The sequence below is a fragment of the Callithrix jacchus genome, chromosome X (genome assembly GCF_049354715.1).
Source record: "Callithrix jacchus isolate 240 chromosome X, calJac240_pri, whole genome shotgun sequence".
NCBI classification, from domain to species: Eukaryota; Metazoa; Chordata; class Mammalia; order Primates; family Cebidae; genus Callithrix; species Callithrix jacchus.
In genome coordinates this window covers 151021920-151047783 of record NC_133524.1, presented here as the reverse complement: position 1 = coordinate 151047783, position 25864 = coordinate 151021920, and the positions used below count along the sequence as shown (strand labels likewise).

Sequence of the window (25864 nt, the reverse complement as noted above, 5' to 3'; positions counted from 1 at the left end):
TGTTCTTTTTGCTTAGAATTGACTTGGCTATATGGGGTCTCTTTTGGTTCCATATGAAGGTCAAGGTGGTTTTTTCCAGTTCTGTGAAGAAGGTCATTGGTAGCTTGATGGGAATAGCATTGAACCTGTAAATTACTTTGGGAAGTATGGCCATTTTCATGATATTGATTTTTCCTAACCATGAACATGGAATGTTCCTCCATCTATTTGTGTCCTCTCTTATTTCGTTGTGCAGTGGTTTGTAGTTCTCCTTGAAGAGGTCCCTTATGTTCCTTGTGAGATGTATTTCTAGGTATTTTATTCTCTTTGTAGCAATTGCGAATGACAGTTCGTTCTTGATTTGGCTTTCTTTAAGTCTGTTATTGGTGTAGAGGAATGCTTGTGATTTTTGCACATTGATTTTATATCCTGAGACTTTGCTGAAGTTACTTATCAGTTTCAGGAGTTTTTGGGCTGAGGCTATGGGGTTTTCTAGGTATACTATCATGTCGTCTGCAAATAGAGACAATTTGGCTTCCTCCTTTCCTATGTGAATACCCTTTACTTGTTTTAGTTGCCTGATTGCTCTGTCTAGAACTTCCAGTACTATATTGAATAGGAGTGGTGAGAGAGTGCATCCTTGTCTAGTGCCAGATTTCAAAGGGAATGCTTCCAGTTTTTGCCCATTCAGTATGATATTGGCTGTTGGTTTGTCATAAATAGCTTTTATTATTTCGAGATACGTTCCATCAATACCGAGTTTATTTAGGGTTTTTAGCATAAAGTGCTGTTGAATTTTGGCAAAGGCCTTCTCTGCGTCGATTGAGATAATCATGTGGTTTTTGTTTTTGGTTCTGTTTATGTGGTGAATTACATTTATAGACTTGCGTATGTTGAACCAGCCTTGCATCCCTGGAATGAATCCTACTTAATCATGGTGGATAAGCTTTTTGATGTGCTGTTGCAATTGGCTTGCCAGTATTTTACTGAAGATTTTTGCGTCTATGTTCATCATGGATATTGGCCTGAAGTTTTCTTTTCTTGTTGAGTCTCTGCCAGGTTTTGGTATCAGGATGATGTTGGTCTCATAAAATGATTTGGGAAGGATTCCCTCTTTTTGGATTATTTGGAATAGTTTCAGGAGGAATGGTAACAGTTTCTCTTTGTGTGTCTGGTAGAATTCGGCTGTGAACCCATCTGGACCTGGGCTTTTTTTGTGTGGTAGGCTCTTAATTGCTGCCTCAACTTCAGATCTTGTTATTGGTCTATTCATAGTTTTGACTTCTTCCTGGTTTAGGCTTTGGAGGACACAAGTGACCAGGAATTTATCCATATCTTCCAGGTTTACTAGTTTATGTGCATAGAGTTGTTTGTAATATTCTCTGATGATGGTTTGAATTTCTGTGGAATCTGTGGTGATTTCCCCTTTATCGTTTTTTATTGCATCTATTTGGTTATTATGTCTTTTCTTTTTTATTAATCTGGCTAGTGGTCTGTCTATTTTGTTGATCTTTTCAAATAACCAGCTCTTGGATTTACTGATTTTTTTGAAGAATTTTTCGTGTATCTATCTCCTTCAGTTCTGCTCTGATCTTAGTTATTTCTTGTCTTCAGCTAGGTTTGGAGTTTTTTTGATCTTGCTCCTCCAGCTCTTTCAATTTTGATGATAAGGTGTCAATTTTGGATCTCTCCGTCCTTCTCATGTGGGCACTTATTGCTATATATTTTCCTCTGGAGAGTGCTTTAAATGTGTTTCAGAGATTCTGGTATGTTGTGTCTTTGTTCTCGTTGGTTTTAAAGAACTTATTTATTTCTGCCTTTATTTCATTGTTTATCCAGTCAACATTCAAGAGCCAGTTGTTCAGTTTCCGTGAAGCTGTGCGGTTCTGAGTAGTTTCTGAATTCTGAGTTCTAACTTGATTGCACTGTGGTCTGAGAGACTGTTTGTTATGATTTCTGTTATTTTCCATTTGCTGAGGAGTGATTTACTTCCAATTATGTGGTCAATTTTAGAGTAGGTGTGATGTGGTGCTGAGAAGAATGTATATTCTGTGGATTTGGGGTGGAGAGTTCTGTAAATATCTATCATGTTTGCTTGTTCCAGGTCTGAGTTCAAGCCCTGGATATCCTTGTTAATTTTCTGTCTGGTTGATCTGTCTAATATTGACAGTTGAGTGTTAAAGTCTCCCACTATTATTATGTGGGAGTCTAAGTCTCTTTGTAAGTCATTAAGAACTTGCCTTATGTATCTGGGTGCTCCTGTATTGCGTCCATATATATTTAGGATCGTTAGCTCTTCTTGTTGCATCGATCCTTTTACCATTATGTAATGTCCTTGTTTCTTTTGATCTTTATTGCTTTAAAGTCTGTTTTATCAGAGACGAGAATTGCAACTCCTGCTTTTTTTTGCTTTCCTTTCGCTTGGTAATTCTTCCTCCATCCCTTTATTTTGAGCCTTTCTTTATCCTTGCATGTGAGATGGGTTTCCTGGATACAGCACAACGATGGGTTTTTATCCAATTTACCGGTCTGTGTCTTTTGATTGGTACATTCAGCCCATTTACATTTAGGGTTAATATTGTTATGTGTGAATTTGCTACTGCCATTTTGATGCTAGCTGGCTGTTTTGCCCATTAGTTGATGCAGATTCTTCCTTTTGTTGATGCTCTTTACCATTGGTATGTTTTTTGAGTTCCTGGTACTGGTTGTTCCTTTCTATGGTAGTGCCTCTTTCAGGAGCTCTTGTAAAGCAGGCCTGGTGGTGACAAAATCTCTGAGTACTTGCTTGTTCGCAAAAAATTTTATTTTTCCTTCACTTATGAAGCTTAGTTTGGCTGGATATGAAATTCTGGGTTGAAAGTTCTTTTCTTTAAGGATATTGAATATTGGCCCCCACTCTCTTCTGTCTTGTAGGGTTTCTGCCGAGAGATCTGCTGTGAGTCTGATGGGCTTCCCTTTGTGGTTAACCCGACCTTTCTCTCTGGCTGCCCTTAGCATTTTCTCCTTCATTTCAACCCTGCTGAATCTGATGATTATGTGCCTCGGTTTTGCTGTTCTTGAGGAATATCTTTGTGGTGTTCTCTGTATTACATGGACTTGAATACTGGCCTGCCTTGCTAGGTTGGGGAAGTTTTTCTGGATAATATCCTGAAGAGTATTTTCCAGTTTGGATTCATTCTCTTCATCACATTACACCTATCAAATGTAAATTAGGTCTTTTCATGTAGTCCCATATTTCTTGAAGACTTTGTTCATTCCTGTTTGCACTTTTTTCTCTAATCTTGCCTTCTCATTAAGTTGATCTTTGACCTCTGATATCCTTTCTTCTGCTTGGTCATTTCAGCTGTTGAAACTTGTGCATGCTTTGCGAAGTTTTTGCATTGTGTTTTTCAGCCTCATCAATTCACTTATATTCCTTTCTAAGTTGTCCATTCTCATTAACATTTAGCCAAATCTTCTTTCAAGGTTCTTAGTTTCTTTGCATTGAGTTAGAACATGTTCTTTTTGCTCACGGAAGTTTCTCATTACCCACCTTCTGAAGTCTGATTCTGTCATTTCATCACACTCATTCTCCATCCAGCTTTGTTCCCTTGCTGTTGAGGAGTTGTGATTCCTTGTAGGAGGAGAGGTGTTCTGGTTTCAGGTGTTTTCCTCCTTTTTGTACTGGTTTCTTCCCATCTTTGTGGATTTATCCACCTGTCCTCTTTGTAGTTGCTGATTTTCAGATTGGGTCTCTGAGTGGACATCCAGATCATTAATGATGAAGTTATTTCTGTTTCTTAGTTTTCCTTCTAACAGTCCGGCCCCTCTGCTGTAGGACTGCTGAGGTTCACTCCAGGCCCTGCTTGCCTGGGGATCACCTGTGGCAGCTGCAGAACAGTAAGGGTTGCTACCAGTTTCTTCTTCTGGTATCTTTGTCCCCAAATGATGCCTGCCAAACGTCAGTCTGATCAGTCCTTTGTGAGGTGACTCTTTTGATACATGGGGATCAGGGAGCTGCTTGAGGAGACAGTCTGTCCTTTATAGGAGCTCAAGTGCTGAGCTGTGAGCTTCATTGTACGTTTAAGTCTGCTGCAGCAGAACTCATAAACCCCCCCTTTTTTTCCCCAGGTGCTCAGTCCCGGGGATTTAGGGCCTTATTTGTGAGTCTTCTTTGTGCTGCTGCCTTCTTTTTCAGGGCTGCCCGGACCAGCGAGGAGGCAGCCTAGTCACTGTCTGCCTGCAGAGGCTTTGCTGAGCTGCTGTAGGCTCTTCCCTGCTGTCGTGTGAACTTCCCTGCAGTCTTGTTTATATGGGTGTGGTTAGAACTGCCTTGGCAATGGTGGCCCGCCTCCTTAATGGCGGACTCTCTCTGTTTTGGTGGGTTGTTTCAGCAACAGCAGGTTGCCTTGGCAATGGCAGGCTGCCTCAGCAATGGCAGACTACCTCCGTAGGGGTGGAGTGCCTCGGTAATGGTGGACACCCGTCCCCTACAGAGCTGCACCATCCATCCCAGGTTCAGCTGTGCTTGCTGTGACACTCTCAACCCTGAGAATTTCTAGTTGATGTTATGTGGGGGGGAGGGGGACCCACTGAGCTTGATCACCTGACTCCCTGCCTCAGAGCCCTTTTTTTTTTTAAGTTGAATGGTTAACTCTCTCCCAAGTGTTCCAGTCGCCTGCTGAAAAGGCACTGGGATCTGTGTGATTTCCCATGTGGCGACCCACTGCACCAGCTGGAACAATGGCACTGAGACCCGTGGTGCTTTTTTTGCCTGGGAATCTCCTGGCCTGGCTCCCTGTTTGAGTCCCCTGTCTAATCTGATGAATGGGAGAATCTGCCTTCCTGGAGCTCCAATTGCCAGCTTAAAAGGGCAACCAGACCAGTGTGTTTTGTATGGAGAACTGCCACACCAGGGTGCTGGCAAAACAGCCACACCAGCCAAAACATCCATGCTGGCGACCCGTGGTTCTCCTCTGCCTGGGAATCTCCTGGTCTGTGGGCAATAAAGATCCGTCTGGAAATGCGGCATCCACTCACCCTCTGCACTTTCACTGGGAGCTGCAATCCTGAGCTGTTCCTAAACGGCCATCTTCAACTGCCTTTTAAAAAAAAAAAAAAAAATTTTAAAGAAGTCCGAAATGGGGCAAAGGATTTGACATTTCTTCAGAGATATATAGAAATGGTCAATAAGTACATGTAAAAATTATTAAGATCATTAGTCATTATGGAAATGCAAACAAAACTTCCTTTCCAATTTGGATGCCTTTTATTTCCATCCTTAACCAATTGCACTGGCTAGAACTTTCAGTACTACATTGATCAGAAGTGGAGAGAGTGGTCATCCTTGTCATGTTCATGATTGTATTAGTCTGTTTATAGTGCTATAAAGAACTTCCTTACACTGGGTAATTTATAAAGGAAAAAGGAGCAGTTTAATTAACTCCCAGTTCAGCGTGGCTGGGAAAGCCTCAGAAAACTTACAATCATGGCACAATGTGAAGGGGAAGCAAGACACCTTCTTCACAAGGTGGCAGGAAGGAGAAGCGCTGAGCAAAGGGAGAAGAGCCCCTTATAAAACCATGAGATCTCATGAGAACTCACTCACATCACAAGAACAACATGGGGGAAACCACCCCCATTAGCAAGTTACCTCCACCTGGTCCCATCCTTGACACATGGAGGTTATGGAGATTACAATTTGAAGTGAGATTTGGGTGGGGACACAAAGCCAAACTATATCACTGATCATAGAGAAAAAACATTCAGTTTGTCACCTTTGAATGTGCTGTTAGCTGTGGGCTTGCCACATATGGTGTTTCTTTTGTTGAGAAACATTCTTTTGATACCTAAATTGCTGAGATTTTTTACCATAAAAGAATGTTGCATTTTGTTGGATGCCTTTTCTGCATCTCTTGAGCTGATCATATGGTTTCTGGTCTTCATTCTGTTAATGAGGTATGTCTCAGTTATTGATTTGTGTATGTTAAACCATACTTACATCCCAGAGTCAAATCCCAGAAGATCATGGTGAATGATCCTTTTAAAGTGCTTTTTAATTCAATTTGCTGTATTTTGTTGAAGCTTTTTGTTTGAATGTTCATCAGAGATATTGGCCTGTGGCTTTCTTTCCTTGCAGTATTCTTGTCTGGTTTTGATGTCAGAGTAATGCTGGCCTCATAAAATTAGTTTTGAAGTATTCCTTCCTCTTCATTTTTTTTGAATAGTTTGAAAATGATTGGTATTAATCCTTCTTTAAATGTTTGGTAGAATTCTGCAGTAAAATCATCAGGTTCTGGGTTTTTGTTTGATGGGAGATGTTTTATTACGGATTCAATCCCCTTAATTGTTATTGCTCCATTCAGATTTTCTATTTATTTGTGATTCAGCGTTGGCAGGTTGTATGTGCCTAGAATTTTATTTATTTCTTCTAGGTTATCCAATTTGTTATTGTGTAATTATTCATATAACTCTCTTAAAATCCTTTGTATTTCTGTGGTATCAATTTTAATATCTCCTCTTTATTTAATTCTGATTTTATTTGAGTCTTTCCTTAGTTATTGTAGCTAAAGGTTTGTAAATTTTGTTTTTGTCTTTAAAAATGATTAAGATTTATTAATATTTTCTAGTCTCTATTTCATTTATTTCTACCATGATAGCTATTATTTCATTCTTTCTATTAACTCTGGGCTTATCTTCTTCTCGTTTTTCTAGTCCCTTAAGATGTACCAGTAGTGCGTTTATTTGAGATCTTTCTTCTGGTGTGTTGTGTGTCCATTTTGTTTTGTCTCGAGATATATTTAAACATCACTGTTAATTTATTCTTTTACCCACTTGTTCAGAAACACATTGTTTAATTTCTACATATTTGTAAACTTTCCAAAATTATTCTTGTTATTGATTTCTGATTTCATACCATTGTGACTGGAAAAAATAACTGATATAATTTTAATCTTAATTAGTTAAGATTTGTTTTGTGGCCTAATGTATAATCTATCCTGGAGAATATTCTGTATGCACTTGAAAAGAATGTATATTCTGCTGCTGGTGAATGGAATGTTCTGTATATTTCTGCTAATTTCATTTATTCTAAAGTATAATTCAAGTCTAAATTTTCTTTATTAATTTTATATCTGGATGATCTGTTTATTGTTAACAAAGCAATGCTGAAGATTCCTACTATTATTGTCTTGCTCTATCTTTCCCTTTAGATCTGTTAATATTTGCTTTATATATTTAAGTGCTCCAATATTGGGTACATATATACTGACAATTAACTGCTCTTGATAAATTGACCCCTTTATCATTATGACCTTCTTTGCCCCTTTTTACGGTTTTTGACTTAAAGTCTACTTCGCCTGCTATGGTATCTTTACTCCTATTCTCTTTTGTTTCCATTTGCCTGTAATATCTTTTTCCACCCATACTTTCAGGGTGTGTGTCCTTAAAGGTGGAGTCTCTTAGGAAGCATATGGTCAGATGTTAATTTTTTTATCCACTTAGCCATTCTATATCTTGATTGGAGAATTTCATCCATTTACATTCAAGACAATTATTCATAGGTAAGGACTTACTACTTATATTTTGTTGTTTGCTGGTTGTTTTGTAGAATCTTTCTTTCTTGCTTGCTGTCTTCCTTTGTGATTAGATTATTTTCTATAGTGCTATTTTTGGTTCTTTACTTTTCATCTTTTGTGTATCAACTGTATGTTTTCGCTTTGTGGGTGCCATGAGGCTTACACAAAATGTGTTTAGCTATAACAGGTTACATTAAGCTGTTGACAACTTAACTTTGATCATATTTTAAAAACTATGAGATTAAAGCTTCCTTTTTAGGGGATTGCTGGCAAGATGGCTGAATAGGAACAGCTCTGGTGTGCAGCTCCCAGTGAGATTAATGCAGAAGGCAGATGATTTCTGCATTTCCTACTGAGGTACCTGGTTCATCTCATTGGGACTGGTTGGACAGTGGGTGCAGCCCAAGGAGGGCAAGCCAAAGCATGGTGGGGCATTGCCTTACCCCAAGAAGCTCAAGGGGTCAGGAAACTCCCTCTCCTAGCCAAGGGAAGCCATTAGGGTCTGTACCCTGCACTATGGCCCTGATACTGCCCTCTTCCCCTGGTCTTCACAACCCGCAGACCAGAAGATTCCCTCCGGCACCTACACCACCACCAGAGTCCTGTGTTTCCAGCACAAAACTGGAAGACAGTTTGGGCAGACTCTGAGATAGCTGCAGTAGTTTTATTTTTCATACCCCAGTGGCACCTGGAATGCCAACAAGACAGAAACATTCACTCCCCTGGAAAGGGGGCCGAAGCCAGGGAGCCAAGTGACCTAGCTCAGCAGGTCCCACACCACAGAAAACAGCAAGCTAAGATCCACTGGCTTGAAATTCTCACAGTCAGCACAGCAGTCTGAGCTCAGTCTGGGATGCACGAACTTGGTGGGGGGAGGGGCATCCACCATTGCTGAGGCTCGAGTAGGCGGTTTTAATCTAACAGTGTAAACAAAGCCACCAGGAAGTTCAAACTGGGCAGAGCCCACCAAACCTCAGCAGGCTTTGCTGAGGCAGGCAAATTGTGAGGCTTTGCTGCTGCAGACCATCTCACTAGATTCCCTCCTTGCTGGGCATGGCATTTCTGAAAAAAGACAGCAGCCCCTCAGGGACTTATAAATAAAGCCCCCACCTTCCTGGGACAGAGTGCCTGGGAAAAGGGGTGGTTGTGAGCACAGCTGCAGCAGATTTAAACATCCCTACCAGGGAGCTCTAAAGACAGCAGTGGATCTCCCAGCACACTGGGAGCTCTGATAAGGGACAGACTGCCTCCTCAAGTGGATCCCTGACCCCCGTGTATCCTGACTGGGAGACACCTCCTAGTAGGGGCCAACAGACACCTCATACAGAGAGCTCTGGCTGGCATCTGGAAGGTATCCCTCTGGGATGAAGCTACCAGAGGAAGGAATGGGCAGCAATATTTGCTGTTCTGCAGCCTCTACCAGTGATACCCAGACAAGCAGGATCTGGAATGGACCTCCAGCAAATTCCAACAGACCTGCAGCAGAGAGATCTGACTATTGGAAGGGAAACTAGCAAACAGAAAGGAATAGTTTCAACGTCAACAAAAAGGATGTCCACCCAGAGACCCCATCCAAAGGTCATCAGCTTTAGATACCAAAGATAGATAAATCCACAAAGATGGGGACAAACCAGCACAAAAAGGCTGAAAATTCTAAAAACAAAAAGTCCACTTCTCCTCCAAGGGATCACAACTCTTTGACAGCAAGGGAACAAAACTGGATGGAGAATGAGTTTGGTGAATTGACAGAAGCATGTTTCAGAACGTGGGTAATAACAAACTCCTACAAGCTAAAGGAGCATGTTCTAACCCAATGCAAGGAAGCTAAAAGAACCTTGAAAAAAGGTTAAATGCATTGCTAACTAGAATAACCAGTTTAGAAACAGAAGTGACCTTACAGAGCTGAAAAAAACAGCACGAGAACTTCGCGAAGCATACAGAAGATTGAATAGCTGAATCAGTCAAGCAGAAGAAAGTGTATCAGACACTGAAGATCAACTCTATGAAATAAAGTGGGACGGTAAGATTAGAGAGAAAAGATTGAAAAGAAACAAAGCCTCCAAGAAATATGGGATTACGTGAAAAAACCAAATCTGCATTTGATTGGTGTACCTGAAAGGGACAGGGAGAATTAAACCACCTTGGAAAACACTCTTCAGTATACTATCAAAAAACTTCCCCAAACTAGCAAGGCAGGCCAACATTCAAATTCAGGAAATACAGAGAACACCACAAAGACACTCCTTGAGAAGAGCAACTCCAAGACACGTAATCATCAGATTCACCAAGGTTGAAATGAAGAAAAAATTCAAAGGGCAACCAGAGAAAAAGGCCGGGTTACCCACAAAGGAAGGCACATCAGACTAACAGTGGATCTCTTGACAGAAACCCTACAAGCCAGAAAAGAGTTAGGGCCAATATGCAACATTCTTAAAGGAAAGAATTTTCAGCCCAGAATTACATATCCAGCCAAACTAAGTTTCGTAAGTGAAGGAGAAATAAAATCCTTGACCAGCAAATGCTGAGAGATTTTGTCCCACCAGGCCTGCCTTACAAGAGCTCCTGAAGGAAGCACTAAACATGGAAAACAAGAACCTGTACCAGCCACTGCAAAAAACATACCAAATTGTAAAGACTATCAACACTATGAAGATACTGCATCAACTAACAGGCAAAAGAACCAGCTAGGATTATAATGGCATGATCAAATACACACATCACAATATTAACCTTAAATGAAAATGGGTTAAATACCCCAACTAAAAGACACAGACTGACAAATTGGATAGAATCGAGACCCATCAATGTGCTGTATTCAGGAGATACATCTCACATGCAAAGATACACATAGGCTCAAAATAAAGGGATGGAGGAATATTTACCAAGCAAACTGAAAGCCAAAAAAAGCAGGTGTTGCAATATTAGTCTCTGATAAAATGGACTTCCAGCCAACAAAGATCAAAAAAGACAAAGGAGGGCATTACATAACAGTAAAGAGGTCAATGCAACAAGAAGAGCTAACTATCCTAGATATACATGCACTCAATCCAGGAGAATCCACATACATAAAGCAGGTTCATAGAGACCTACAAAGAGACTGAGACACCAATACAATAATAGTGGGAGACTTTAACATGCCACTGTCAATATTAGACACATCAATGAGACCGAAAATTAACAAGGACATCCAGGACTTGAACTCAGATCTGGACCAAGTGGACCTAACAGACATCTACAGAACTCTCCACCACAAATCAACAGAATATACATTCTTGTCAGCACCACATTGCACTTATTCTAAAATTGACCACATAATTGGAAGTAAAACACTCAGCAAATGCAAAAGACTGGAAATCATAACAGTCTCTCAGACCACAGTGCAATCAAATTAGAACTCAGGATTAAGAAACTCACTCAAATCCATACAACTGCATGGAAACTGAACAACCTGCCTTCGAATGACTACTGGATAAATAATGAAATGAAGGCAGAAATAAGGATGTTCCTTGAAACCAATAAGAACAAAGACACAATGTACCAGAACCTCTGGGCCACATATAAAGCAGTGTGTAGAGGAAAATTTATAGCACTAAACGCCCACAAGAGAATGCAGGAAAGACCTACAATTGACACCCTAACATCGCAATTAAAGAACTAGAGAAGCAAGAAAAACAAATTCCAAAGCTAGCAAAAGACAAGAAATAACTATCAGAGCAGAACTGAAGGAGATAGAGACACAAAAACCTTTCAAAACATCAATAAATCCAGGAGCTGATTTTTTGAAAAGATCAGTGAAACAAATAGACTGCTAGTAAAGACAGACTAATAAGAAACATGAGAAGAATCAAATAGACATAATAAAAAATGATAAAGGGATATTGCCACCAATCACACAGAAATATAAACTACCATCAGAGAATACTATAAACACCTCTACACAAATAAACCAGAAAATCTAGAAGAAATGGATAAATTCCTGGACACTTACATCCTCCCAAGACTAAACCAGGAAAAAGTAGAATCCCTGAATAGACCAATAACAAGTTCTGAAATTGAGGGAGCAATTAATAGCTTACCAACAAAAAAGTCCAGGATCAGATTGTTTCAAAGCCAAATTCTACCAGATGTACAAAGAGGAGCTGGTACCATTCCTTCTGAAACTATTCCAAACAATAGAATAAAGGGAGTCCTCCCTAACTCATTTTATGAGACAAACATCATCCTGATGCCAAAACCTGGCAGAGACACAACTAAAAAAGAAAATTTCAGGCCAATATCCCTGATTAACATTGATGCAAAAATCCTCAATAAAATACTGGCAAACCAAATCCAACAGCACATCAAAAAGCTTATCCACCACCATCAGGTTGGCTTCATCCCTGGAATGCAAGGCTGGTTCAACATACAAAAATCAATAAAAGTAATCCATCACATAAACAGAACCAAAGCCAAAAACCACATTATTATCTCAATAGATACGAGAAGGCATTTGACAAAATTCAACAGCCCTTCATGCGGAAAATTCTCAATAGACTAGTTGTTGATGGAATGTATCTCAAAATAATAAGAGCTACTTATGACAAACCCACAACCAATATCATACTGAATGGGCAAAAACTGGAAGCATTTCCTTTGAAAACTGGCACAAGGGATTTTCCAGCAAGATGGCTGAATAGGAACAGCTCCAGTGTACAGCTCACAGCTCCAGTGTGCAGCTCCCAGCAAGAGTGATGCAGAAGGTGGGTTATCTCTGCATTTCCAATTGAGGTTCCTGGTTCATCTCATTAGGACCAGTTAGACAGTGGGTGCAGCCCAAGGATGGGGAGCTCAAGCAGGGTGGGGCATAACCTCACCCAGGAAGTGCAAGGGGACAGAGAACTCCCTCTTCTTGCCAAAGGAAGCCATTTGGAACTTTTCTCAGCACTCTGGTACTCTGGCTGAAATACTGCACTTTTCCCACGGTCTTCACAATCCACAGACCAGGAGATTCATTCCCTCAGGTGCCTACAACACTTGCACCCCAGGTTTCCAGCACAAAACTGGGAGGCTGTTTGGAAAGACACCAAGATAGCTGCACCAGTTTTTCTTTTTTCATACCCCAGTGGTGCCTGGAATGCCAGCAAAACAGAATCCCTCATTCCCCTGAAAAAGAGGGCTGAAGCCAGGGAGCCAAGTGATCTGACTCAGTGGGTCCCACTCCCATGAAGATCAGCAAGCTAAGATCCACTTGCTTGAAATTCTCACAGCCAGCACAGCAGTCTCAGCTCAACCTGGGATGTTCAAGCTTCGTGGGGGGAGGTGCGTCCACCATTGCTGAGGCTTGGGTAGGTGGTTTTTACCTCATCTGTGTAAACAAAGTTGCCAGGAAGATTACCCAATAACTCAAGATGGATTAAAAATTAATTCAAGATGGATTAAAAATTTAAGCAAGAGACCTAACAACGTAAAAAAAAAAAACTAGAAGAAAACCTAGGCAATACCATTTAGAACACAGGCTTGGGCAAGGGCTTCATGACTAAAACACCAAAAGCATTGATGACAAAAGCCAAAATAGAAAATGGGATATAATTAAACTTAAGAGCTTTTGCACAGAAAATAAACTATCATTAGAGTGAACTGGCAACCAACAGAATGGCAAAAATGCTTACAATCTACCCACCTGACATAAGGCTAATATCCAGAGTCTACAAAGAACTTAAACAAACTTACAAGAAAAAAACAAACAACCCCATCAAAAAGCGGGCAAAGGATATGAACAGACACTTCTCAAAAGAAGACATACATGAGGCCAACAAACATATGAAAAAATGCTCATCGTCACTGGTCATTAGAGAGAAGCAAATCAAAACCACATTGAGATACCATCTCACGCCAGTTAGAATGGCGATCATTAAAAAATCTGGAGACAACAGATGCTGGAGAGGATGTGGAGAAATAGGAACACATTTACACTGTTGGTGGGAGTGTAAATTAGTTCAACCATTGTGGAAGACAGTGTGGCAATTCCTCAGGGATCTAGAACTAAAAATACCATTTGATCCAGAAATCCCATTACTTGGTATATACACAAACGATTATAAATATTTCTATTAGAAAGACACATGCACACATGTTTATTGTGGCACTGTTCACAATAGCAAAGACTTGGAACCAACCCAAATGCCCATCAATGTTAGACTGAATAAAGAAAATGAAGCATATATACACCATGGAATATTATGCAGCCATAAAAAAAGAATGAGTTCATGTCCTTTGCAAGGACATGGATAAAGCTTGAAATCATCATTGTCAGCAAACTGACACAAGAACATAAAGCTAAATACTGCATGTTCTCACTCATATATGGGTGTTGAACAATGAGAACACATGGACACATGGAGAGAAGCATCACACACCAGGCTTGTCAGGGAGTTGGGGGCTAGGGGAGGGATAACATTAGGAGAAATACTAATGTAGATGATAGGGTGATGGATGCAGAAAACTACCATGGTGCATATATACCTATGACAAAGCTGCAGGTTCTGCATATGTACCCCAGAACTTAAAGTATGATGAACACACACACACACACACACAAGAAAACTGGCACAAGACAAGGACGCCCTCTCTCACCACTGCTATTCAATATAATGTTGAAAGCTCTGGCCAGGGCAATCAGGCAAGAAAAAGAAATAAAGTGTATTCGATTAGGAAAAAAGTAAGTCAAATTGTCTATATTTGCAGGTGATATGACTGTATATTTAGAAGACCCCATCGTCCCAGCCCCAAATCTCTTTAAGCTGATAAGCAACTTCAGCAAAGTCTCAGGATACAAAATCAGTGTGCAAAAAACACAAGCATTCCTATACATCTATAATAGAAAAGCAGAGAGCCAAATCATGAGTCAACTCTCATTCACAATTGCTGCAAAGAGAATAAAATACGTGGGAATACAATTTACAAGGGATGCAAAGGACCTCTTCAAAGAGAACTACAAACTGCTGCTCAAGGTAATAAGAGAGGACACAAACAAATGGAAAAACATTCCATCCTCATGGTTAGGAAAATCAATATTGTGAAAATGGCCATACTGCCCAAAGTAATCTTATAGATTCACTGCTATCCCCATCAAGCTACCACTGACTTCCTTCACAAAATCGGAAAAAAACTACTTTAAATTTCATATGGAACCAAAAAAGAGCCCGCATAGCCAAGATAATTCTAAGCAAAGAGACCAAAGCTGGAGGCATTACACTATCTATCTGACTTCAAGCTATACTACAAGGCTACAGTAATCAGAACAGCATGGTACTGGTACCAAAACAAATATATAAACCAGTGAAACAGAACAGAAGCCTCAGAAATAATGCAACACAGAGTGAACAGGGAACCTACAGAATGGTAGAAAATTTTTGCAATTTCTTCATCCAACAAAGGGCTGATATCCAGAATCTACAAAGAACTTCAACACATTTACAAGAAAAAAACAACCCCATCAAAAAGTGGGCAAAGAATATGAACAGACACTTCTCAAAAGGAGACATTTATGCAGCCAACAAACATATGGGGAAAAAAAGCTCATCATCACTGGTCATTAGAGAAATGCACATCAAAACCACAATGAGATGCCAGTTAGAATGGTGATCATTAAAAAGCCAGTAGACAACAGATGCTGGAGAGGATGTGGAGAATTAGGAACGCTTTTACACTGTTGTTGGGAGTATAAATTAGTTCAACCATTGTGGAAGATGGTGTGGTGATTCCTCAAGGATCTAGAACTAGAAATACCATTTGACCCAGCAATTCCCTTACTGGGTATATACCCAAAGGAGTTTTGTTACTTTGGTGGTGTCATGTTTTTCCTGATTGTAATCCTTGTGGCCATGAACTGGTATTTTCCCATCTGAAAAACTAAGGACTTATTCCAGTGTTTGCAGGCTGGCGTCAGCTTGGAAAGCCCTTCATCAGCCAGCCTGTCCAGAGATTCTAGGAGAGCTTTCTGGTGTGGTCCATGGGCAGGCTTACTGCTGGAGTCTTCAAGTAGGCTGGCCTGGTTCCTGTGTGAACAGGGGAGTAGGCCCAGTATCTGGATCCGTGGCAACCACCCCAGCACTGGAGTCTACTGGAATGGTCCTGGACCCTGAGTTTACTAGAGTAGGCCTGGATCCAGGCACTACTGGAGTGTGAGGCCACAGGGGCTTGCCTGGCACTGGGCAAGTCTAAAGCCTATGTCTGTGTAATCCATCTTGGAGGCTGGGAATGTGGGTGCCAGCCTGGTTCCTGAGGCCATTGGTACTGACCTGGCTCTGGGGTGTGGCTGGAGGCTTCGTCTTTGGTCAGTTGCCCAAAGTCTGAGGTTGAAGAGATCAGCTTAGTACTGGATTGGGCCTGAATCCTGGGGCTGTGTGGGCCAGCCTTGTTTTAGGCTGGGTTGGAGCCTGATCTGGCCCTGAAGCCTGAGCTTGAATGGGCCAGCCTCAAACCTCGGGCCATCAGGGATGGCCTGGCACTGGAGTGACCTGGAGTCTGTACCCATGAGGGCTATATCGGAAGCTGAATCTTTGGGTGCTGACCTGGCACCTGAGGCCATAGGAGCCAGCCTGGAGCTGAGGTCCATGGGTGTCAATGTGGCACTGGAACAGACCCAAAGCCTGGAAGTGTGAAGGCCAGCCTGGAGCTGAGTCGGTCTGGATACTGGGTCTCTGGATATTGGCCTTAAACTGAAGTCCAGGTGTGCTGGTTTTGTGATAGAAAGGGCCTGGAGAAGTGGTTGGCCTGAAGCCTGGGGCTGAAGGGGTTGTCTTGGAATGAGTGCAAGCCTGGAGGTATAATCTGGTGCTGAAGGAAGTCTGGAGCCCGGGCTATTTTCCCAGGGATGGGAGACTGCATCTGCAGGGATGGCCTGGACCCTGAAGGTACAACGGCTATCCTAGTGCCCAAGTCTGTGGGGACCAGGCTAAAATCTAGGGTAAGGCCTACCAGGTAATTTAAAATTGTCCTGCTAAAGAGAAAAATAGAGGAAAAGAGAGAAGTAGTGAATATTAGGGAAAGGAGTGATGTTGCAATGTTACATTGAGTGTCCAGAGAAAAGCTTCACTTAGAAAGAGATACCCATGAAAGATCTGAATGAAGTGGGAGCCAGACGTGCATATGTGAGAGAATGTGCATTTGTCTCCCTCATGTAAGGGCAGACCAAGTGAAAAAGTCCTGGGACAGGATTTTTCCAGGCCTACTTGAACAATAGCAACAAGATCTGTGTCATAAGTGAGTGAGTGAGGGATATGAGAGAAGACAGGTAAGGTGGGATCACATCATGTGGGTGTGAATTCATTCATACTGTAATGAATTAGGCCATGATTCAGTAAGATAAGATGATTGCAGAGCACTGAGTAGGGGAAAGACATCACTCTGGCTTCTGGGTGGTTAATAAACTTGGTGGGGGCCGGGCACGGTGGCTCAAGCCTGTAATCCCAGCACTTTGGGAGGCCGAGGCAGGTGGATCACGAGGTCAAGAGATCGAGACCATCCAGGTCAACATGGTGAAACCCCATGTCTACTAAAAATACAAAAAATTAGCTGGGCATGGTGGTGCGCACCTGTAATCCCAGCTACTCGGGAGGCTGAGGCAGGAGAATTGCCTGAACCCAGGAGGCGGAGGTTGCGGTGAGCCGAGATCGCACCATTGCACTCCAGCCTGGGTAACAAGAGCGAAACTCCGTCTCAAAAATAAAAATAAAATAAAATAAATAAACTGGGTGGGAAAGGAAGTGGTTCATATCATGTGGGTCCTTGTAGACCACCATGAGCACTTGGGCTTTAATTCTGAGTGAGCTGAGGACATTGCAGGGTAATAAGTAGGGAAAAGATATGATATGACTTACATTTTGACATGATTGCTCTGTCTATGGGTTGAGAAAGTTCCAGGTGTATCAGGGGCAAGTGTGGGAGTAGGGAGAAGAGTCAGGAGGCTGTTACAGTAATATACGCTTTGGACTAAGCAGGGGCAGGAAAGATGGACAGATTCTGGATACGTTTTGAAAGGTAAGCTGACCAGAGTTCCTGATAAATCAAATGTGGAGTTAGAGGGAAAGAGAGGAATCAAGGAAGATACCTAAGTTTTTGACCTGACCATTTCTAGCTTCCAGTGAGTTTTTTAATGAAAATAAATTGAGTTTTTAGCCTCTGTTTGTATTATATATATTTAAGGTGTATAACATGATGTCTTTTTTTTTTTTTTTTTTTTTTTTGAGGCGGAGTTTCGCTCTTGTTACCCAGGCTGGAGTGCAATGGCGCGATCTCGGCTCACCGCGACCTCTGCCTCCTGGGTTCAGGCAATTCTCCTGCCTCAGCCTCCCGAGTAGCTGGGATTACAGGCACGTGCCACCGTGCCCAGCTAATTTTTTGTATCTTTAGTAGAGACGGGGTTTCACCTTGTTGACCAGGATGGTCTCGATCTCTTGACCTCGTGATCCACCTGCCTTGGCCTCCCAAAGTGCTGGGATTACAGGCGTGAGCCACCGCGCCCGGCCGGTTGTTTCTATATATTGGCTTTTGTGAGTAATGCTGCAGTGAGCATGTGAGCACATATAGCTCCATGAGGTGCTGATTTTTTTATTGAATACTTTTCTGCATCTAGTCATGATCATATGGGTTTTCTTGTTTGATTCATTAATGTGTTGAATTATATTATTATGTTATTTTATTTAACTGTTCTAACTGAGCTTTGTATTACTAAGAGAGGATATCTTAGCTATTTTTTTCCACTTTCTCCATCCTATTTATTCCTTTATTTGTTTTCTGAGTTGCAATATTTGAAACCATATATACATATATTTTGAGATGGAGTCTTGCTCTTGTTGCCCAGGCTGTAGTGCAATGGCATGATCTCGGCTCATTGCAACCTCCACCTTTCAACTTCAAACAATTCTCCTGCCTCAGCCTCCCAAGTATCTTGGACTACAAGTGCCCACCACCATACCTGGCTAATTTTTGTATTTTTAGTAGAGATTGGGTTTCTCCATGTTGGCCAGGCTGGTCTGACCTCAGGTGATCTGCCCACCTTGGCCTCCCAAAGTGCTGGGATTACAGGTGTGAGCCACTGCGCCCAGCCAAAACCATAATTTTCTACTACTCGTCTCTGAAAAAGTATTGTATTGACACTATATATTCTTCCAAATATCCTTTTTGGAGCAAGTAGGTAAACCTAGCCACCATTTGAAACATTGTTTCTATAGATAAATGAGCACTGGATTCCAGACAACTGATTTCCCTGTGAACTTCAGAAGCTAAAGTGTTCTGAGATTGAAAAAATATATAAACTTCTACTGAGAGGCTTCTGAGGATGTTTAGTTTCCAGCACAATTTTCCAGACCTTCCATTTTCAGTACAAGGCAAGCTAGGGTACCTGGTCTCTGTTACGTTATGTGCAAATGATAGCTTACTCATGTTCTTTTTCAAGGTATCCTCACCTGAGTCCCAGGTACAAGGAGTCTTTTGATGTGGGCTGTAACCTCTTTGCCAAGTTTTCTGCATATATTAAGAATACACAAAAGGAGGCAAACAAAAGTAAGATACTTTTCTTTAAATCACTATTTTTCTCTCACTCTTCATATTTTTACTCAGTAAAAATAGAGACTTTTCCAGGATGTATAGTATATTTCAGGGAATAGACTAGTCTTCCTCTCATTCTCTGTTCTCTCCTCTGAAATTCCCTTGTATTAAGTTTTATTAGATTTAGAACACAAAATTCAATATAGCAATTACCAACACAGCTCAATTAGAATATTGACATACCAGGTGTGAACTAACTGCAGGACTGTGTACCTTTAAGTTTTCTTAAACTGTGGCAGCTACCATTTCCCATGAACATTCTTAAATAGGTTTATTATCCTCTGAGTCACAAGAACTGTGTGTTTTCTTCACTTTCTAACTCTTCTGACTTGGATAACATATATCACTTTTCCTTCTTTCTTTTACTCTCCTACCAATGTACCTCCCTAAGAAAATTCCAAAAGATTTACAGTCACTATTCAATCTTACTTTCTGTTATCAGTAAGTAGTTGAGCATTCTAAATAGTTAACTGGATGTTGAAAAGCCAGCATAAGCAATGTGTATAGATTGAGGTATCTAAATGTATGGAAAGCACATTTAGAAAGTATTTAGTCATAAAGACAATACATTTACAAATACTTTATTATTTCATTGCCTCAGATTTTGAAAAATCTCTGCTCAAAGAATTCAAGCGTCTGGATGACTACTTAAACACCCCACTTCTGGATGAAATTGATCCAGACAGTGCTGAGGAACCCACAGTTTCCAGAAGACTGTTCTTGGATGGGGACCAGCTAACACTGGCTGATTGTAGCTTGTTACCCAAGCTGAACATTATTAAAGTAAGTATTTATAGGGCAGGCTGAATGGGTGGGGGGAGGTTTACCAGTTGCCAGCACAAAGCACAGCGACCTTCCAGTGTGCTGTCATTATGCTATAGCTTTGTCATCATCATCACATGTAGCATATACATCTCTTTTTCTCTTTAGAGGAAAAATCCATAATAACCTCTTCTGGGAAGTATTAAAACGTGGGGCTTTTTTTTCCTTTTTGAGATAAGAAATGTCACCCAGGTTGGAGTGCAGTGGCATGATCAAGGCTTACTGCAACCCCCACCTCCCAGGTTCAAGCAGTCCTCCCACCCCAGCCTCTTGAGTAGTTGGGACTACAGGCGCATGTCACCACGCCAAGCTAATTTTTTGTATTTTTTGTAGCAACAGGGTTTTGCCATGTTGCACAGGCTGGTCATGAACTCCTAGGCTCAAGTGATTTGCCTGCCTTGGTCTCCCAAAGTGCTAGGATTACAGGCATGAGCCACCATACCCAGCCAAAACTTCTTTCTTTCTTTCTAAATCAGAAGGTGTTTTCCACTGTCTTGTCTATCAAATAAGAATAATATTACCCATTTTACAGAATTGTTAAGAGAATTAAACAAATTAAAGCATTTAAAATGCTCGGAACAGTGCCTGGATCATAAATTTAACAAATATGAACAGACACTTTACAAAAGAAGACATACATGAGGCCAACAAACATATGAAAAAATGCTCATCATCACTGGTCATTAGAGAGATGCAAATCAAAACCACATTGAGATACCATCTCACGCCAGTTAGAATGGCAATCATTAAAAAATCTGGAGACAACAGATGCTGGAGAGGATGTGGAGAAATAGGAACACTCTTACACTGTTGGTGGGAGTGTAAATTAGTTCAACCATTGTGGAAGACAGTGTGGCGATTCCTCAAGGCCTTAGAAATAGAAATTTCATTTGACCCAGCCATCCCATTACTGGGTATATATCCAAAGGACTATAAATCGGTCTACTATAAGGACACATGCACACGAATGTTCATTGCAGCACTGTTTACAATAGCAAAGACCTGGAACCAACCCAAATGCCCATCGACGATAGACTGGACTGGGAAAATGTGGCACATATACACCATGGAATATTATGCAGCAATCAGAAATGATGAGTTTGTGTCGTTTGTCGGGACATGGATGAATCTGGAGAACGTCATCCTCAGCAAACTGACACAAGAACAGAAAATGAAACACCGCATATTCTCACTCATAGGCGGGCGATGAAAAATGAGAACACATGGACACAGGGAAGGGAGTACTACACACTGGGGTCTACTGGGGGGAATAGGGGAGGGACCATGGCGGGGGGGGACTGGGGAGGGATAGATGGGGAGAAATGCCAAATGTGGGTGAAGGGTAGGAAGGCAGCAAAACACACTGCCATGTGTGTACCTATGCAACTATCTTGCATGTTCTGCACATGTACCCCAAAACCTAAAATGCAATTTTTAAAAAAGGTGAAAAAAAAACAAATATATATTGAACAGCCTTACGCCGAATTTACTTTCTGAGTTCTATGCCAAACACAGAGGATACATAAAGAAATAAGACATAAGACTTTAAATAAACTCTTGGTGGATATGTGCTCATTTTCTTTGCTTCCTTCTTCTAAATATAGTCATAATTAAATACAGCATCAGTATAAACATGATTGTAAGCTATAGTTTTGTCAACGTTTGTAAGCAAAACATCAAAATAGTCCAAGACTCAAGTCTACTTCATAGTTTATTTTATGGTACTTTTTGTGTCCATAAGATGCCTTTGATAATCCTGACTTCTAAGATATATTTCTACATAGTAGGCATATTACTGATGCCTTTTACTACCAACTTCTTTTTCCTTTCTTTTTTGTTTTTGTTTTTGTTTTTCTGCAAATTCTAGGTTGCTGCCAAGAAATATCGTGACTTTGACATTCCAGCAGAATTCTCAGGAGTCTGGCGTTATCTTCACAATGCCTATGCCCGTGAAGAATTTACCCACACGTGTCCTGAAGACAAAGAAATTGAAAATACTTATGCAAATGTGGCTAAACAGAAGAGTTAGGATAGCTCTTACAGGAGAAAAGGCTATGTGTGTGATCAGATTTTACTTATTGACACATTACAAAAGGTTTGCCAATAAGAATATGAAAAATACTGTCCACTGTGTATTTTAGAGGTCTTCATACTTTTACTTAATTTTCTTTATCCATATGACAAGCCACTGCAATCCTGAATGACATGGAAAGCATCACAATCTTTTGCCTTTTGCTTGAATTCCTGGAATGCATATATATAAGCTAAACAGATGTCTGTAGTTATAAATGTCATAAGTAGAAGTAACAATCTCATCCCATTCCTTAGAAACATTTCCATATAAATCATTAAATAATTTCACATTTTTATTAGTTTAATATATGCATGAGTTTATTTCTGATATAAATGATAAATTCAGAGATTGAGCATATCAGAGAGGAAAATTCTGAAAGAATGATTATTTGTATGTTTATTGCAGCACTGTTCACAATAGCAAAGACTTGGAACCAACCCAAATGGTTATCCAGCCCATCAATGATTGATAGACTGGATAAACAAAATGTGGCACATATACACCATCGAATACTATGCAGCCATAAAAAAAGATGCATTCATGTCCTTTGCAGGGACATGGATGAAGCTGAAAACCATCATTCTCAGCAAACTGACACAAGAACAGAAAACCAAACATCGCATGTTCTCACTCATAAGTGGGAGTCGAACAATGAGAACACACGGACACAAGGAGGGGAACATCACACTGGGGCCTGTCAGGAAGTGGGGGTTTGGGGAGGGCTAGCATTAGGAGAAATACCTCATGTAAATGATGGGTTGATGGGTGCAGCAAACCACCATGGCATGTTTATACCTATGTAACAAACCTGCGCATTCTTCACATGTACCCCAGAACTTAAGGTATAATAAAAAACCACCTCCTCTAAGCTCTTAATATTGGCTATAATTAAATATCATATTTTAAAAAGCAGCAAAAAAAAAAGTCAGCTCTAGGAAGAGATTAAGATCAGTTGGTTGTAGAACAGCATTTGCACCTAGAACTATGATCACCTCATGGTCAGAAATGAGAAAGTAGCCTTTGTGACCAAATTGTATGATTGTTAAATGAAGAAGCATTCGCTAAATAAAACATAATTTTAAAAAACGAGATAAGAAACAAAGTCAACTAAATCTTTTATTCATAGAAATGTAAAGGAAAATAAGAAATGTGGCTGACCATAGGTGTTGTTGATGTCCATAAAAGGATAAGGTAAACAGTCCTTAGATAATTACCAAACTTTCTACAAAAGTTAAAGTGTTGCATTACTACATGTATTCAGATTAACTTGTTAAAGTATTCTTAAATCATTCAAATCTGGAAACAAAAGTTGAACTTAACTCTTGCTCCCTCAAAAGAGAAACGCAAGAGTAAGTGCAGCTTCAAAAAAGGAAACAACTACAGGGTTCTTTTAAGGCTTTGGAGGAAGGGTGGAGTTTAGGTAAAATTTAAACGAAGTGGTGGTTTAATAGGTTCAAAGAAAAGTAAGGCAATGAGCAAGCTCAAAGTTGTCCTTAAAACCATAGAGTCGAGATAAATGTATAGTGTACAGTTAGGTGGCAGACAACTGCAATTATGTTGACAATCTTTCAGATACATCCTTTCATCAGCATATTTCAGAACACATGCAATAGACTAGCAAGTTACAATTGATAGAATACATTTGAAAAATGTGTAAGCTTTTAGATGCCATTAGTACAGGCTTTAGATTTATCTGCTTTAATGTTTACTGAGTAAAAATGCCATTTGAAATCAGTGAGACAAGGGGAAAAACAGATTTTAGGTGTTTATCCTATATATCATTTTTCATTGTTTATGTTGCTACAAAGTAGTAAAAAGTGACCCATAAAAAAACTACAATGGGTCAGGTGCAGTGGCTCATGCCTGCAATCCCAGCCCTTTGGGAGGCCAAGGCAGGTGGATCACTTGAGCTCAGGAGTTTGACACCAGCCTGAGCAACATACAAAACCCCATCTCTACACATATAATTTTTTAAAATTAGCTGGGCATGATGGTGTGCACCTGTAGTCCAAGCTACATGGGAGGCTGAGGTGAGAGAAACCTGAGCCTGGGAGATCAAGGCTGCAATGAGGTGTGACCCTGTCTCAAAAAAAAAGTATAGTGTAGTGTCTCCTCTCTGCTGGAAGATCCCTGATCTAAGAAATTACACCTGAACTGAATGGTGGGGTTGTGACTTTTCTGAACATCTCAGATTCTTCCACTTTCATGAATAGGATTTCAAAAATTAAAGTTTTTTAAAGATCTGTCATTTTAAAGAACAAAGCTTCTCAGTAGCATGCCTTGAAATTCATTAACAGAGATGTTTTTACAAACTTACCTCATACATAAAGTATGTTCATGTTGCTCAGGTGTATTGCAGTGCTATTGACAATAACCAAGCAATGGAATCAACCTAAGCATCCATCAACAGATGAATGAATACAGAAAATGTGGCATATATACATAACGGAATATTATTCAGCAATAAAATAGAATTAAATTATGTTATTTGTGACAATATTGATAAATTTGGCGGACATGTTAAATAAGCCAGGCACAGAAAGACAAACACCACATGATCTCACTCATATGTGGAATTTTTAAAAGTCGATCTCACAGAAGTAGAAGGTAGAATCATGGTTACCAGAGGCTGGGGAAAGAAAGCAGAGGCACTGAAAGATGTTGGTCAATGGGTGTGAAGTTACACCTACAAAGAATAAATTTTGGTACTCATTGCACAGTAAGGTGACTATACCAAATAACAATGTAGCGTATATTTCAACATAGCTATAAAAGCAGATTTTAAATATTGTCACCACAAAGAAATGACAAACATTTATAGTGATGGATATGGTAGTTACCCCTATTTGATCATTATACCATGTATACATGCATTGAAACACCACATTGCATCCCATAAATATGTACAATTATGTGCCCATTATGCATTTTAAAAATACATTTTAAAAACCTTTAATTAAACAACTCGTGGTTTAAAGGAAAAAATAAACCAAAACTACAGTATCTCTAAAACAAATAACGATGATGTAAACACTTCATATCAGAATGTAGGAGATAAATATAAAGCAGTAATCAAAGGAAATTTTGTAACGCTAAATAAAAGATGGAAAATAAATTTATTAAACATTGAGCCGGTCGGGTGCGGTGGCTCAAGCCTGTAATCCCAGCACTTTGGGAGGCCGAGGCAGGTGGATCACGAGGTCAAGAGATCGAGACCATCCTGGTCAACATGGTGAAAACCCGTCTCTACTAAAAATACAAAAAATTAGCTGGGCACGGTGGCGTGTGCCTGTAATCCCAGCTACTCAGGAGGCTGAGGCAGGAGAATTGCCTGAACCCGGAAGGCGGAGCTTGCGGTGAGCGGAGATCGCGCCATTGCACTCCAGCCTGGGTAACAAGAGCGAAACTCCGTCTCAAAAAAAAAATTGAGCTAACAAAAACCTAAAAAATATGCACAACAATGTGAATATACTTAACACTTCTCAATTGTCTGCTTCAAAATAGTTAAGATGATGAGTTTTAAGCTATGTGTTTTTAACAAAACTTAAAAAGAATAAAAACACCAAAAGAATCTTGGTAGAGCACCAGAAAAAAACAAAAAGAAACTTAAAATAAGTCCAACAAAGTAAGTAAAATAACACAAGAAAATAACCAATAAAGATAAAGTAAGAAGGATATGAACAGACATTTCTCAAAAGAAGACACTGGCCGCATGGCCAACAAACATGAAAAAATGCTCATCATCACTGGTCATTAGAGAAATGCAATTCAAAACCACAATGAGATACTATCCCACGCCAGTTAGAATAGTGGTCATTAAAAAGTCAGGAAACAAGAGATTCTG

General features: G+C 40.3%; 1 protein-coding gene across 1 annotated transcript in view; it reads left to right on the top strand.

Annotated features, from left to right (window-relative positions):
• Nucleotides 1–23122, top strand: part of CLIC2 (chloride intracellular channel 2) — a 53961-nt gene extending 30839 nt beyond the window's left edge. The window contains exons 4-6 of the mRNA XM_002763429.6: nucleotides 18973–19079; nucleotides 19726–19907; nucleotides 21814–23122. Of these exons, the coding sequence (XP_002763475.1) occupies nucleotides 18973–19079; nucleotides 19726–19907; nucleotides 21814–21975 (451 nt within the window). The 3' untranslated portion in view covers nucleotides 21976–23122. The remainder of the gene's footprint in view (nucleotides 1–18972; nucleotides 19080–19725; nucleotides 19908–21813) is intronic.
• The last annotated feature ends 2742 nt before the right edge of the window (nucleotides 23123–25864 follow it).